General features: G+C 45.5%; 1 protein-coding gene across 3 annotated transcripts in view; it reads left to right on the top strand.

Annotated features, from left to right (window-relative positions):
* Window positions 1–3,544: 3,544 nt before the first annotated feature.
* The window catches only part of CNOT6L (CCR4-NOT transcription complex subunit 6 like), a 116,723-nt gene continuing 103,169 nt past the window's right edge, over window positions 3,545–17,098 (top strand). Inside the window, exon 1 of one of the 3 annotated variants that reach the window (XM_059385603.1) lies at window positions 3,545–4,112. Coding sequence is in view for 1 of the 3 variants with exons in the window: in XM_059385587.1 (XP_059241570.1) it covers window positions 4,403–4,407 (5 nt within the window). In the remaining 2 variants the exon portion in view is untranslated. Of the gene's footprint in view, window positions 4,113–4,265; window positions 4,477–17,098 lie in introns of those variants that run through there. The other 2 variants (XM_059385587.1, XM_059385593.1) reach the window with 2 other exon arrangements.

The following is a 17,098-nucleotide window of genomic DNA, read 5'->3' as shown; positions in this document are numbered from 1 at the left end:
AGTTAAGACGGGAAGACGGAGAGGAATGTGGTTCAGTAAAGGGTAGAATACGTCACTGCAATACAGTGTAGACGCCCCATCAGGAGGTCTGGGAAGTAAAAATTCAAATCACCTTGATTAATACTTGCTTGAAGGTTATACTAATGGGTATCAGGTAATTAAATAATCACATTTAATTATTTTACTAATTACATGTGATGCTTTTCTTGAAAAAGTAGGTAGCTATTAATATAAGGGTATTGAAATCAATACAATCAAATTTGGTTCTTTATCAAATAGTAATAATGTTCTTAAATAAAAACCGTAAACCTTTGCCTTTTGAGCAAGCTGTTCAACAGAATTTCAGAAAATAGATAAAAGAACATAGTTCTCAGGGATCTTACAGGTCCAGTTACCTATGGCACTGACAGAAAAAACATGGAGATATCAGATATACTCAGATCAAATATTAATTGCTAATTTGCAAAAGACACAGGTGGTCACTAAATATGAAGTACTTTTTTTTTTTTTTAATTAGGAAGGAATGAACAATTCTGTAACAATGCAGATAAATGTAAGTGCTGTTTCAGAACAAATTGTACCTACAGTGCTATTACCAATTTGGTCAAAAAGCCTTACTTATGCCAGAAGCTTTCAACTGGATAAATTGTTTTTCTTTAAAGAGGGACTTTTCTATTATGTTCTTATTTTTAATCTTATTAAGAAATTGCAACGTCTGACAAACATGAAAAATTCCCTTGAAATGAGACATCAAAACAGGTTACCATTCTTTTGCAAACTATGATCTAGTATAAAACTATTTTTTAAAAATGGTTTGGGGTGCCTGGGTGACTCAGCTGGTTAAGCGGCTGCCTTCGGCTCAGGTCATGATGTCGGGGTCCTGGGACTGAGCCCTACATTGGGCTCCCTGATTAGCAGGTGGTCTGCTTCTCCCTCTCCCTCTGCTGCTCCTCCTGCTTGTGCTCTGTCAAATGAATAAATAAAATCTTAAGAAAAAACGGCTTAAGTGCCAATGTTTTGTTATAGCAATGTTTTTTGAATTGGGATCATAAGAGCTTTCTAGTATCAAGGAAGATTTAATTTCTCACCATCTATACAATGTCTACTCTGTGAAAATTATTCCTCTGATCTCAATCTCATAGCAAATGAGAAAAACAATGTTTTTTGGATGATACAGTTACATTTATTAATATATAAAAGTTTTGCTTTCCTTCCGTTTTCGGTGAGTAATACATTTCCTCTGGCATAAAGAGAACATTCCTGGGGCGCCTGGGTGGCTCAGTGGGTTAAGCCTCTGCCTTCGGCGCAGGTCATGATCTCAGGGTCCTGGGATCGAGCCCCGCATCGGGCTCTCTGCTCCGCGGGGAGCCTGCTTCCTCCTCTCTCTCTGCCTGCCTCTCTGCCTCCTTGTGATCTCTCTGTCAAATAAATGGATAAAATCTTATTAAAAAAAAAAAAAAAGAGAACATTCCTGAGAGCAGAGATTATTTAAATTTAACCTGCATTCCACTGGCTCTTTTTCTTTTTTTTATATAAAAAAAAAAAACACAAACCACCTACTATTCTCAATTTCGAATATCTCAATTATAATTATTCAATGGATATATATCATTTACTATATAAAATTTAGAAATCAGCAATGAACATTCCCTATATATACCTGAGCTTCAGGACCAGCAAACCACACCAATGCTTCCTTAATTAACATCCACCAAGGTGATCCCCTCTTTCCTGACCCATCACTGCTGGCCAGTCAGCCCATGAGAGTGACGGATACCGTACGGCTCCAGTAAAAATGCCACTGCCACCAGCCTGTCCTCCTGGGGACTGCTGTGACTATTAATTTTGTGTTACCTTTCATAATTTCATTTCTGGTTGTTCTGTGAGAATTTCCTGTATAGAGTCTGTTTCCCCTACAATCATTGTGAGCTACTTAAAAAGGGATTATATACGCTTATCTTTATGTTTCTGAGGCTAAATACAATGTCTGGAACATAGTATCTCCCACATAGATCTTTCTTTCTTTCTTTCTTTCTTTCTTCTTTTTTTTTTTTTAAGATTTATTTGACAGAGATCACAAGTAGGCAGAGAGGCAGGCAGGGGTGGGAAGCAGGCTTCCTGCTGAGCAGAGAACCTGATGCAGGGCTCTATCCCAGGACCCTGAGACCATGACCTGAGCCACCCAGGCGCCCCAGATCTTTCATTATTGTATATAGGTGGATAACTAGGAATTTATATATCCACAGGTATTTGAAGACGCTTAAATCTTCATGATACTTGGGAACGAGCGAGGCTTCCTGCAGGATTAAGGCCGCGTGGACACCTGTCCCAGAAGCTGGAATGGGGGTGCTAGAGAGGGAAATAGAAACCCAACACAGTTAGAAAACAAAGTCGCCCAGTCTTGTATATCCTATGGGGCTTCTTCGGTTACTCGCTTTCCGGGACAAAATGAAAGTGGTGCAATCGCTCTTTGGCAACGGTGACTCCTAATTTCGACGAGCTCCGGCTCCACGAGGATTGCGAGTACCGCACCTCCCCTCCCCCACCCCCGCAAATGAGGGCCTTCGGCCTTCATGAGGCCTCGTCAATGCCAGCAACACGACACGGTTCGCACGCTCAACTACGCCGCAGTGGGGGAGACTCGCGGCTGAGACAGCCTCGTGCGCCGCGTCCGCACGCCCGGAGCTGCTCCGAGAAACCGCGACACCGCACCTGTCGGGTCCCGCCTGCAGGGCGGGGCTCGTTTCCACTACGTGGGGAAGCGCAGGAGCGGACCCGCAGAAACCTGACGAAAGCCCGGAAACTTAGATGCCGCGGCCCCTCCAGAAGCGATATCCGTCCCGCTCCCCGCGCCGTGCGGTCCCCGTCCCCCGCCCCCCGCTCTCCCGCGCCCTGCGGTCCCCGACCCGCGGCGGGGCACGGCCCCAGGAACACGCTCTATCGCGAGAAGGGAGGTTGGCGGAGGTCGCCGAGCGCCGCAGGCTCTTTCTTCACCCCTCGCGGCACAGCCCGCGCGTGTGTCACGTTCACACACCGCACGCGCACGACAGCCCGTCGGCGGGTCGGGACCCCTCGGCCTCCGTCACGGCCCCTCACCTGGCGTCTCGTTCGGACCCGAGGCCGCGCCGAGGGCGCGCGCGAGCGCCGGGTGAGGCCGTCGCCGGTCTCTTCCCCAGCGGGGCCCTGCGGACGCGGGTTTCTGACAGGCCACCGGTCTCCCCCGTCCGCCCGCCACGCGAGCCAAGAAAAGCGAGTAAAAAGGCGGTAAGGCCTAACGAGAAAATGGGCACAACTCCTGGCAGCCCCGCGCGCACGCGCGCCGCGGCGAACGCGGAGGCCGGGGGCGGGGCCGAGCGGCGGGCCCGGAGCTCCGCCTCCTCCCCGCCTCGCCCCCCCCCCCCTCCTGCGCCGGGGAGTGACTGACTCTCGCCAGCCCCTCCACGTCAATCAACCCTCCTCCTTCTCGCACTCTCTGCACCTTGTTATTAATCTCAATATCGATATCGCGCGGACGCCTCTCCCCCGGCCTCGGGGGTGTGAACGTGTGTGAGCGAGAACGAAGGCTCCGAAGGCTGGCGTCTCTGCGCAGCAGCCCCGGGCCCCGCGGCAGCAGCAGGCGCGGCAGCAACCCCCGCAGCGGCGGCAGCCCCAGCGCCGGGAGGCCAAGGCCAAGGCCGGGCTCGGCGCCGCTCTCGGAGTAACAGCCGCGGCCTCGGAGGCCGTGCGGGCGCAGCTTCCTCCGGCGGGGGGCCTTCGCGTCGGCGGCCGCGGCCTCGGGGCCTCTGCTCAGCGCCCGGGGTCACCGTCCGCGGAGCCCGGCGGCGCGGCCCTCGTCCCCCTCCCCGCCCCCCGCCCGTCCGCCCGCGCCCGTCAGCCGTCCTCTCCGCCGCCGCCTCTGCCGTTCCTCGGGCGGCCCGGCCCGGCCCGCCCGCCCCGCGTCCCCTCCGGCCGGTGCCGCTCCCCCCGGCGGGCTGCCTGCATGTCTTTGCTGCCCTCAGCCCCGCCGCCACCGCCGCCGCCGCCTCCCCCGCCGCCGCAGCACCAGCACCAGCAGCAGCCGCCCCGCCGCCGCCGCCGCCGCCGCCGTCCGGACCCCGGCGCGCTGAATGCAGGTGAGGAGGGGGCGCAGGCCCCCCGCGACCCCGGGCCCGCGCGCCCGGCGCCCCCCGCCCCCGCCCGCGAGCGAGGGCCCGGCCCTGCCTGTCGCGGCGGCTTCCCTTCGGGGCGGGCGGGAGCGAGGCCCGCCCGTGGGTGTTTGTGTTTGCGTCTGCGGCCGCGGCTCGGAGGGGAAGCATCTGTGGGGGCCGCGCGCGCGCGAGTGTGTGAGTGTGTGAGCGTGTGAGTGTGTGTCCCGGCCGCGGGGAAATGGCTGCTGCCGCCGCTGCCGGGCCAGACGGAGAGAATGAGGTAGAGTGTTTTTGTGCGTCCAGCAGACCCGGAGCGCCGGGAAGAGCCGCGCGTCCCCGGGGACGTGAGGTGGGAGACGGACCGATGCGTGTGGCCGCGCGACTCGGGACTCGGGCGGGCGGGAGGCGGCCCGGGGGCCCGGAGCGAGTGGGTGTGTGTCGGGCGTGGGGCTGACCCGCGTCGCTGCCGGCGGCCGCGGAGGTCCCGGGGTGTGTGTGTGTGTGTGTGTGGCCGGGGCCGCCCGCAGGGCCCGGGACTCCGGGGGCGGATTTCGCGCGTCCGGGACCCCGAGTGGAGCGGCCCCGCCGGCGTGGCGAGGCTCCGGAGCTCGCGGGTGGGAGCTGCCCGGCCTCAGCCGGCCGGGGACGGCGAGTGTGCGCGCGGCGGGCGCCGGGCGGCCGGGCCGGGGGAGCCGCGGGTCGGGGCCGCGCCGCTGAGCCCGGGGCCCGGCAGGAAGCGCGCCGGCCTGCAGCGCGGCCTACCCGCCTCGGCGCCCGCCTCCCGCCCGCCTCCTCGGACGCCTCCCGGGACGCCCGGCCCGCGGGGGCCCAGCGCGCTGCCTCGGGCCTGGGCAGGTGAGGGTCGGAGGCGGGACGCGCCGGTCGCCGTCGCCTCGGCCGCCTCCGCGTCTGCTGAGGAGAGGCGACGGCGTGTTTTGGCGTTGGAGCTGCCGGCGCCGGCCCGCGCCGCGGTGCGACCCGAGGGAAAGTGAATCCGAGCGGGGCCTCTCGGGGACGCGCGGCTCGAGCTCGCCGCTTCCGTCTTTCCCGGAGGCCGTGGAAGGGCCGCGGCGGGCTGGCGGCCGGCGCCGCGGACGCTCTCGCGCGAGAGTCGGAGCGCCGCTTCCGAGCGCAGCGGAGCCTGGCGCGGCGGAGGGAGCCGGGAGCCCGGCCCGCCGGCCGCCGCGCTGGGGCCGGGGCCGTTTCGTGCGTTCGGAGAGGTTAGGTCCTGCCTCCGGGGGAGAGGCGGGTGCGCGCCGCGCCGGGCGGGCCGCGGGGAAGAGGAAGTTCCCGGGGCTGTCCGCGGCCCCGACCCGGCCCGGCCCGGCTAGCGGCGGCGGCGGCCGTGCCGGGGGAGCCCCGCGAGCCGTGCGCGCCGGCAGCCGGCACCCGGCTCCCCCCGCGCCCTCTGCCCGGCCGCGGCGCGCGGACCAACAAGTGTCGCTCGCCGTGTCCGGACCCCGAGCGAGTAGCCTTTCTCGCGGAGCCGCGGTGCGCTCTCGGAGGGCCGCGGGAGAGCGGTCTGGGCGGGCCGGGGCCGTGGGGACGCGACTGCCGGGAGGGTGCAGCGCCTCGTGGACCCAGCACGGATGCTGTTTGCGTGGGTCCCCGCTCAGCCGCTGCACCGCGCCGCCCGCCCGTGGGCGCGGACTGAGCTCGCGCCGCTGCGACCCCGGACTCACGACCCGACGACCCCTGCGGACCGCGCTCTGCCGAGTGGCGGGCAGCTCTGGCTCCGAACCCGGTGTGCCACGGCGTGCCGGGCCGCTGGCGGGGAGCGCCGGCGGAGGGACGCGGGCGAGCCGAGCGCTGTCCCCGGTGACGACTGCGGCAGGAACGGCAGAGGGGGCTGCGTGGCTGAAGGGCTTGTTTCTCAGGCCTCGGAACTCTGGCTGGGCCATTTTTCTTAGCTGTTGGACCGTAGCGGCTTACCTAGTGTCTGCAGACCCCAGTCTTCTCCTCTGCAATCAGGGCATAATACATTCATAGTAGGTTGTCCGGGGGGTCGAATGAGAAAGCACGGTTGGCGCATAGTAGATGCTTAGTTAAATATTCCTCCTCCTGGTTGCGGGCCCCGGAAAACATGGATAAGTGCACATAGCCATCTGACAGCTGTGCAATTTTATGTAACTGTCGGTTAAAAATCAAGACAATAGAACATTTCCGAGTCTTTTGGTAATCTCTAAGTTACATATAAACAACTTTTAATGTTGTAGTTTATGTCTTTCATGGAATCGAGATTGTTACTAAAGTGGCCTACTATATTAGTTTATAGAGATTATCTAGTCATACTTTTTGTTCCCCATATTTTTGAATAGGCTGTCTCTCAGTTTCACTATTTTTTATGAATTTTGGCTATATACCCCTAGAAAAAATTGTTTACACCGTATGTAGCACATATAGTCCAATGCAATGAAGCATTAAAATAGATCAAGAAACTGGAGTCTAATTTACCTTTAGAGATTCACAAAGAATAATGCCCCCCAGATTGCTGTGTAATTCTTTTAGTTCACATTGACTGATTTGGTAAACATAAATCTCTTGGAATATTTTCCTGAATGGTTTAAGGAAAAATCCTCAGTTTTCAATAGTTTTCCATTTTTATTCTGTGTGGTGTAGTAAATGTGCTGTTCATTTAATTTTAATTGTATTCTGATGGGGGAAAAATAATGATATGGAGTTTAGTGTAAAGGCAATGGAGAGGTTAAGAAAGGATTTTTTTCTTTTTTTCTTTGGTGAAGGCAGGGGGGAGGAGTTTCATTGGGTTAAGTTTGTACTATCTCTGTTTACTAATGACACGTTTCCCAGTTAGGCCTTATTTTTATTTATATCAGCAATATTAAACTTTAAGAAAAACCTGTAAAGTACTAAAATTTTAACACTTTTGTGAAGGATAGTAGGGAGAACTTTATTAGAACACGAAATGTCATTGTTTTATTAAAGTATGTGTCTTATGAGCATGTGTGCATTTACAACAAACAGAATTATCTGCCATATGGTTGTATTTAAAGGAGGAATTCTTACCTTAAGAGTTATAGATGGTAATAAAATAAAGAAATAGATACACTGAAATTATGGATAGTTTTTAATACTTTAAGAACTATAAAATAGAAATGAATTTTGCCTTTAGGTAGATATTAGATATTACAAATTAGACATTATGAATTACAATGTTTTAAAATACTTTGTATTTTTTCCCAAAATTTTTAATTTGGGAAATTGAGAAGACATTTCTTTGTAATCATGAAATCATGAAAATATACTGAACTAAAATATTAAGACCTGTGGACAGTAAAATTTATTAACAGTGGAACTTTTCATACTATCATTGTTTAAAGTAATTATGTTACCAAAAAATCAAGGTGGAAAATTGTTTAGATTTTAAAATTTAATGTTACTTAAAGGGCTTTTAAACAATCTTTCCAAAATAACCCTTACAAATGTCTTTAATTAGGGGGAATTGAAATACTTCAGACTTTCTGCATGTATTACTTTGGATAATGCTAATTAGGTAATAAATACACCAGAATTTCAGTGGCTTAACAGATGTAAGTTTGTATTTTGCTCACTTGTAACAGTTCTCTGCAGGTGTTCCTGGTTAGCAGGCTTGTGGCTTTCCTCCATGTGGCGTTTGAGGGACCCACACTCCTTAACATCTATGGCTTTGGCATTCTTTAGGGCCTTGGAGCCTTGCATGTTACTTACAGGCCATTTCTTAAGAACTACCAGACTTAAAGGGACAAACATCTGCCCACATATGACTGGTGAGAATATGTCTCAGAGCCTTATTTGAATGCGAAGGGGATGGGAATGTAGTCCCCAGATGGTGGACAGCTTAGTGCATTTCATGATGTTGTTTTAGAGGGTAGCATATATTTATGAAATTATGTCAGAAAGGTGAGTTATAATCCTTAAAAATTGCTTTCCATCTTCAAAGAGTAAAGCTGGGGCTGTGGAGGTGGGAGGGTAAGAGAAGGAAGGAGTTAAAGCCACAAAGGAGGAAGAGCTGTCTTCTATGAGTTTGAAGGACAAGTGAAATCTACCTCTTTAAGGATACAGATTTTATGGAGAACGTAACAGTTGGATTTTATAACCTTCAGTAGGTCTCTCCTTTACTATCTAGCTATCAACTGTCATTGTGATCTACTGGGTTCTGGCTCTTTGAGTTTTTCTCTTTGTACTTTGAAATCAGTTGACCTCGAATTTCAGTTTCTGGTTTAGGGTTTCATGGGAAACACGGTTCTGAATTTTCACTTTCTCTCTAAGATAAATTATTATTATTACTTTATATTTTAAGGAAATATTTAGGTGGACCAAACTTGTTTTGTTGTTTGCTGTAGCTGTATTTATAATTCTAGAGTCATTTTATTTTAAAGATATAATTTATTTATTTGACAGAGATCACAAGTAGGCAGAGAGAGAGGAGGAAGCAGGCTCCCTGCTGAGCAGAGATGAGGGGCTCGATCCCAGGACCTTGGCATCCCAGGACCCTGACCTGAGCTGAAGGCAGAGGCTTTAACCCACTGAGCCACCCAGGCACCCCTCAAGAGTCATTTTAATTAATATATGTGAGACTTCCCTGAGAACAATAAAATCAAGTAAACAACAAAGGTTTAATTATTAACTTGTGCTGCTGTTTCATGATAAATGCTACAACTTTCTTTGATTAACTGCGCTAACAGGGAGCCTCTAATATATTAAATGAATTTTATCTCTGGACAACTTTAATTTTAATTGAATCATAACTTATTCTTTCATTACCTAGCATTATTATAATGTGAAACCTTAGCTCTATGTTCTCCTTCACTTATTTTTATTCTGAACAGTTTGGTTAAGGATCTGAGGAGTTTAATATATATCTGTATTCCTCTAAAGGAAGATTTTTGAGTAGTCTTGTTAACTTCTTCATGGTACAGATTGTTAATATTTTGTATTTTGAAAATTGACGCCCTTATTTGAGGGCCCATTCCATATCCATTATTATACTCGGTTCTAAAGTATGAAAGAAGTAGAATCTTGCAAAGCTTGTAGGTTATGCGGAAAGGAGATAAAACAATTTAGTTATTTCAAAAACAATGAATGAACAAACCCAAGTCTCTACAGTATAAACTGTTTGTAGACATTCTGAGAGGGAGTAACATGAAATGGAATGGTGGGTGGGTCAGGGACTACTTAAAAAATTGAGAGGTTTTTTTTTTTTGTAACAGCTTTTTTGAGATAGAATTCACTTAAACCATAGAAGTTGCCCATTTAAAATATGTAACTCAGTGGTGTTTCGTATATTCACAGTTGTGCAGCCATCATCTTAATTTTAGAACGTTTATATCCCTGAGATATATAAATCCTGTATCCTTTAAGAGTACCCTCCCGTACTCCTGTACTGCCATACCCTTATTTCTAGGCAATCACTGATTTGCTTTCTGACTATATATGCCTATTCTGAACATTTTGTACAAATGGAATCTTAACGTAATGTCTTTTATTACAGGCTTGTTTCACTTACCCCATTTTCACGGTTTCTTTTTTCTTTCTTTTTTTTTTTTTTAAGATTTTATTTATTATTTGACAGGGATGACACAATGAGAGAGGGAACACAAGCAGGGGGAGTGGGAGAGGGAGAAGCAGGCTTCCTGCTGAGCAGGGAGCCTCATGTGGGGCTCAATCCCAGGACCCTGGGATCATGACCTGAGCCTAAGGCAGACACTTAATGACTGAGCCACCCGAGTGCCCCCATTTTCAAGGTACCTCATTCTTTTTATGGCTGCATAATGTGCCATCATACGGATATATATTACATTTTGTTTATCAGCTAATGGACATTTGGGTTATTTCTACTTTTTGGCTATTCTGAGTAATTCAGTTATGAACATTCATAGACAAGTTTTTGTGTACATAGTTTCAGTTCTTTTGGGCATATGCCTAGGAATAGAATTGCTGGATTGTATGTCTCTATGTTTATTTTCTCTTTCTTTACTTTTTAAAGATTTTACTTTTTTGGTAATCTCTGCACTTAGTGTGGGGCTCAAACTCACAACCCTGAGATCAGGAGTCACATGCTCTACAGACCAAGCAAGGCAGGTGGCCCATGGTGCCTCTTGTGTTTAAACTTTTGAGGAACTTCTGTTTCCCAAAGCACCCTCACCATCGCACGTCCCTACCAGCAGTGCATGAGGGCTCCAGTTTCTCCACATCCTTGCCAACATTTGTTACTATCTTTTTGATCAAGGCTCTCCTTGTGAGTGTTAGGTAGTATCTCATTGCAGTTTTGATTTTCATTTCCCTGAAGAAGCTTAGTGTCTTTTCATTTGTTTATTGGCCATTTGTACATATATTTTTTGAGAGGTATGTATTCAGATCTTTTGCCCATTTTTTAATTGTCTATCTTTTGATCACCGAGTTGAAAGAGTCTTTTATATATTACAGACACAAATATTATAGATACAAATATTTCCCCAACTTGGTGAGTTATCCTTTCACTTCCCTGATGATGTCTTTTAAAGAATAGAAGTTTTAAATTTTGAAGAAAGTCTAATTTTTTGTTGCTTGTGCTTTTGATGTCATGTCAAAGAAATTATTTACTAATCTAAGATCATAGAGATATATCCTTCTGTGCTAAGAGTTTTTCATTTTTAAAAAAAGTTTTTATAATTTTTTAAAAAAAGATTTATTTATTTTATTTGAGAGAGAGGCAGTGAGAGAGAGCATGAGTGAGGAGAAGGTCAGAGGGAGAAGCAGACTCCCCGTGGAGCTGGGAGCCCGATGCGGGACTCGATCCTGGGACTCCGGGATCATGACCTGAGCCGAAGGCAGTCGTCCAACCAACTGAGCCACCCAGGCGTCCCAGTTTTTATAATTTTTTTTTTTTTTTAAAGATTCCATTTACTCACTTGACACAGAGAGAGAGAGGTCCCAAGTAGGCAGAGAGGCAGGCAGAGAGAGAGGGGGAAGCAGGCTCCCTGCTGAGCAGAGAGCCTGATGTGGGACTCAATCCCAGGACCCTGGGATTATGGCCTGAGCTGAAGGCAGAGGCTTTAACCCACTGAGCCACCCAGGTTCCCCCAGTTTTTATAATTTTTTATAAAGATTTTTATTTATTTATTTGACAGAGAGCGAGCACAAGTAGGCAGAGAGGCAGGCAGAGAGAGAGGGGGAAGCAGGCTCCCCGCTGTGCAGATAGCCTGACAAGGGGCTCCATCCCGGGACCCTGAGATCATGACCTGAGCCGAAGGCAGAGGCTTAACCCACTGAGCCACCCAGGCACCCCGAGTTTTTTAGTTTTAACAAATATTTAGATTTTTTATCCATTTTGAGTTAATTTCTGCATATGACCTGATGTAGGGAGTCTAACATTGTTTTTTTCATATAGATACCCAGTCCCAGTACCATTTGTGGAAAAGACTGTTCTTTGCCTATTTAATTGCCTTGTCATTTCTCTCAAAAATAAATTAACAATAAACAGAAGGTTTATTTCTGGACTTAGTTTTATTCCATTGATCTCTTTGATTTTCCTTATACCAAGTACTGTCTTGACCACTGTAGCTTTGTAATTGAGAAGGGAGAGTCCTCCAAATTTGTTCTTTTTAAAGATGGTTTTGGCTGTTTAGGGTGTTTCCTATTTCCATATGAATTTCAGGATCACCTTGTCAATTTCTGCAAGGAAGCCAGCAGGAATTTTGATGGCAGTTGTGTTAAATCTGATCAATTTGGGGAGCATTGCCATCTTAATGATACTAAGTCTTCCTACTTGCAAACATGGGATCTTTCCATGTATTTATTTTCTTTGATTTCTTTCAACAGTATTTTACAGTTTTTAGAGTCTAAGTTGCTGCTTTATTCCTAAATATTTTATTCTTTTAGATGCTATTATAAATGGAATTGTTTTCCTAATTTTTTAAAGGGGTTCATTGCAAGTGTATAGAAATGCAATTGATTTTTGTCTGTTGATCTTGAATCTTGCAACCTTGCTGAACTTGTTTATTAGGTCTAATATTTTAGTTCATCCCATGGCATTTTCTGTGTAACAAGGGTCATGCCACCTGTAGATAGTTTTTACTTCTTTTCCAATCTGGATGTGTTTTATTTCATTTTCTTACCTAACTGACTTGGCCGAAACCTCCATTACATTGTTGAAAAGAAGTGTGAAGAACAGGATATTCTTGTGTTGTTCCTGATCTTGGGGGAAAGCATTAAGGCTTCCACTATTAAGTAGGAGGTTAGCTGTGGGGTTTTCGTAGATGCTCTTTGTTAGGTTGATGACGTTCTGTTTCTAGTTTGTTGAGTATTTCTCTCATGAAGGGATCCTGGGGTGTTAGGGTTGAGTTTTGAGGGAAGGATGAAGGAGGGGATTACAAAATTGAAGATGCTCTGTCAAGTCATGTGGTAGGTAATAATGCTTAACTTGTTTGAGCAAGAGGAGCTAGCTTTCACCACCTCCTTTGCCCGCTCCCGGATTGCCTCCCTTCCCTGCTCCTTTAGTGTCCCCTAAAGTGTCTGCCTTCCCATTGCAGTTCTATATGTATGGACGGACACATGTGCCATCCGTGTGTGCATTTGGAGATCTCTTAATTTAAAGATTTTTATGGATAATTCAGCTTTCTTGAGTAGTGGAGAATATTGTTTCTTTTGAAAAACATTTAATAAAAACTGTGGTTTTTTTCTGATTACATTGATAGCTAGTTTGGTGGGAGACACAGTTAAGCAGAAACCTAAATCATAAATGAAGAACTACTCATAGAATTAAAAAGATGGAAACACGTTTTTGTAATTATTGAGTGTATGGTTAATGAAGAAGTCCATATATACCATGAATCTGACTGTTAACTTTTTCCCAAAATATTTCAGCATGAATGGTTTTGTTTTTTAAGTTTTCTAAAAAAACTTGATAGCTTTCTTGAGAAATTCTATTCTGCAAAATAAGGTTATATTTCATTTGAAGTGGTGATTACCCTTTAATTTTTGGAACTTTAATTGTGTACATTCTGCTTATATGTATGTGTGTGTGTATATATATATGTGAGTGTGTGTGTGTATATATATTTTAGATTTTATTTATTTATTTAACAGACAGAGATCACAAGTAGGCAGAGAGGCAGGCAGAGAGAGAGAGGGAAGCAGGCTCCCCGCTGAGCAGAGAGCCCAATGCGGGGCTCGATCCCAGGACCCTAGGATCATGACCTGAGCTGAAGGCAGAGGCTTTAACCCACGGAGCCACCCAGGCGCCCCCAGATTAGAAAAAATATTTTGAAAAGATTTCTTTCTCTCCGTGTTATACGTTGCAGAAGTTAAATAATTTTGGGTTAGCTAAGAGTCTTCCTGTTTACAAGTCAGAATTAGAAAGTGGTAATAGATTTTTTGTTTTGTATTTATTCTCTTTTGCAGCAGGATGTATTTCATTTTTTTTTCAGACCACATTAAAATCTCATTACAGATTAAAATTTATTTTTATTTTTTTTGACGAAGTGAGTGGTTCACTTTGTTCTGTTAGGGACTCATTCATACTGAACAGATGCCAGGTATTTTGGGGCGTTCATATTGTTTATTTTTTTAATTTTAATTTTTTTTTAAAGATTATTTATTTATTTATTTGATAGCGAGAGAGAGAGTGACAGGGGAGAAGGTAAGAGGGAGAAGCAGACCCCTCATGGAGCTGGGAGCATGATGCAGGACTTGATCCCGGGATTCCAGGATCATGACCTGAGCCAAAGGCAGTCGCCCAACCCACTGAGCCACCCAGGCACCCGTTTCATATGTTTATTTTTTAATTTTTTTTTTTTTTTACATTTTTTTTAAAGATTTTATTTATTTATTTGACAGAGAGAAATCACAAGTAGATGGAGAGGCAGGCAGAGAGAGAGAGAGGGAAGCAGGCTCCCTGCTGAGCAGAGAGCCCGATGCGGGATTAGATCCCAGGACCCTGAGATCATGACCTGAGCCGAAGGCAGCGGCTTAAACCACTGAGCCACCCAGGCGCCCCCATATTGTTTATTAACAGAAGAAAATAGTGACACTAATTGGTGACACAAAGTTGAAGTTATAGCACTTTATCTTCTTATATTCATCTTTTGCAGAGAGAACCTCTGTCTGTAATCTTACAGTTTAGAATCTTTTTCCCTTCCCATGTTACTTAAATAGATTCCCTAAATGAGTAACATAGATCAGTTATGTAATACCAGTTAACAAATACTACTAAGAGAATAGAACTAAATATAGGGATACTAACTGTAATGTCTCTCTGTGCAATGACTTTCTTGAGATCTTTATGTATATATTCATTGTTGTCTGATCATAATGTTTATATTTAAAACCAAAAAACTGGCAAGAGTGTTTTCTGCTGTAGGTTCCTGTCAGTGCAGTCTTCTGTGATTTATGAAATAATATATTGTGAATATACAGAATATACAGAATATGATCTTGAAACAGCACAAGGATTTTAATCACTTTAAAGTATATCTTACTTAATAAATATTAAGTTTGTACTGGCTACCAGCAATTGCATTCAGGGTTCTTGGCAATAAGGTTTGGAATTTGATCTTCATTTTTATTTTTTAAAAAAATGTTTTAAAAAATTTATTTGACAGACAGAGCTCATAAGTAAGCAGAGAGGCAGACAGAGAGAGAGAGGGAAGCAGGCTCCCCACTGAGCAGAGGGCCTGATGTGGTGCTTGATCTCAGGACTATGAGATCATGTCCTGAGCCGAAGGCAGAGGCTTAACCCACTGAGCCACCCAGGCACCCCTGGAATGTAATCTTTTTTTTTTTTTTTTTTTAAAGATTTTATTTATTTATTTGACAGAGAGAAATCACAAGTAGGCAGAGAGGCAGGCAGAGAGAGAGAGAGAGGAGGAAGCAGGCTCCCTGCTGAGCAGAGAGCCCGATGCGGGACTCGATCCCAGGACCCTGAGATCATGACCTGAGCCGAAGGCAGCGGCTTAACCACTGAGCCACCCAGGCGCCCTGTAATCTTTTTTTAAACTAAGAAATGGAACAGATATTTATTGGATTGCTGAGATCTAAGGATTGTGAAAAGCCATCTGCCTTCCTTAAAATAGTAATCTGAATTAGTTTTCATGAAAATCCTGTGGAGTATGATTATCATTCATTAGGTGGTTAATAATGTGAGCCCCTGGATCCTTCACTTCCTAGCTCTTGGGGAAACTCCCTTCTCCATATTTCAGTTTGCTCATGTGTAATGGGGAGATAATAATAGTTCTTATCTTGCAGGGTTGTTGTGAGGATTAAATCAAGTCTTTCTATAAGGTGCTTAGAACTGTAGTATGTGTTTCATCCAAAGTAAAAAACAAAGCTTAGAACAGAATATAATTTAGCCATTTATGTTTCTTATTACTAGGATCCATACAAGTTAAATAACAAGTCCTAAGTCTTGGTGAAATCAATATTCAGAATAGGATTTGTTTGACTCCAAAATACTTACTCTTACACTACTTATAAGGGATCTAAGCCCCAATAAATAGAAAGTCTAAGCAAAATATGCTAATTAACAAAGACCATTAAGTGCTGTATCATAATCTACGAGGATGAAGAGGAGGTAGAAGTGATCTCTCCTTTATGGTCAGGAGGAGGAAGGAAAGGAAGAAGGGAGTGGAACACTGCAGCATCCTTGCTTGTTCTCCCAGCACCCATCATTGCTTCTTTAACTTCTGCTTCTTTGTATACACTGTCAACAGAGAAATCCTTGCAAAATTCATTTTTAAGTTTTCTTATAATCTTAACTCTTAAATCTTTAAGTGTTCTTAAAATAGTAATAGTTACTATTTTTTGGTTGGATCCTATGTGCTAAGGACAGGAGTTGGTGTTACGTAAAGGGCCTTACATAGACTTTGGTCTTGTGGGTCACATTAAGATCTCTGTCCTATATTCTTTGTTTTTTATTTTTTGTAGTTTTAATTTTTTTTTTTTAACCAATACTTTAGATCGTAAAACCATTCATTGCTGGCAAACCAAGCTGTAGTTTGCTAACCTCTCTACTAGGAGATTTACATGAATTCTTGTTAGAATCCTGGAAAAATTTATATTATTAATCCCTGTTTTATAGTTGAGCATACTGAAGCTCAGAGAGGCAAATTTTATGAAATGCACATAACAAGGACATGACAGAGCTCAAATTCAGATTTAGGTCTTTGGAATTCCTAAACCTGTGTACTTTCCAGGATAACCTGCTGCTGCTTATTTTTTTTAGAAGGAAGTGGAGATTTCATAGGATTATGTGTAAAACCCATCATGATCTTGTCCTACTGTACTTCTCCAGTTTTATCATTTTATTACTTCTCTCTCCTGAACATACTTCCTAGGCTTGCCATACTGAGTGAGTTACAGCTTGGTCTATGGTTTTATGTGCCTACAGTACTTTACACGTGATGACCTCACTGACTTTTTAAATAATTTACCTTATATTATTCCTACTTGAGGAATCTTGCCTGATGATCCTTCCAGTCTTTGTTTTATGTTCTTTCTCTGTGCTTTCCTGGCATCTTGTGCATTCCTTTTTCATAACCCTTGGCTTCTGTTTCTACTTTTCCATTAAACTGTGAGTTTTTAAGGGGGGAGGTAACTCCATGTGTAGCCCAACTGTTTGTAGGGGTTAAACCCCTACTATGTATTAGTGTACCGAGTGTTTAGTATATAGAAGAGTCTTAGTTACTGTTACTAAATGAATGAATAATCAAATGGGAATGCAAATGGTAGAAATGACATCAACAAATATGTAGTAGGAGAAAGGCCAACTCCAGCTTCAAGTATGAGAAGGGAATTTAGTTAATTTCTGGTTAACTTCCAGAGCTTCAGGGACAACAAGGAGGCTGATAAGGCAAATTGGAACCTGATCATTAGGGAGGGGTTTGAATGCCTAGGTGAGGAATTTTAGTTTTATCCCGTGTTCAACGCTAGAGCAGTGGGTGGTCTTTTACATCTATAAATTGAGGTTCTCTTACTAATGCCTGACTTGTTATAATGTT

The sequence above is a fragment of the Mustela nigripes genome, chromosome 1 (genome assembly GCF_022355385.1).
Source record: "Mustela nigripes isolate SB6536 chromosome 1, MUSNIG.SB6536, whole genome shotgun sequence".
Lineage (NCBI taxonomy): Eukaryota > Metazoa > Chordata > Mammalia > Carnivora > Mustelidae > Mustela > Mustela nigripes.
The sequence above is the reverse complement of the archived record's forward strand: the minus strand, read 5'-3'. Positions and strand labels throughout refer to the sequence as shown.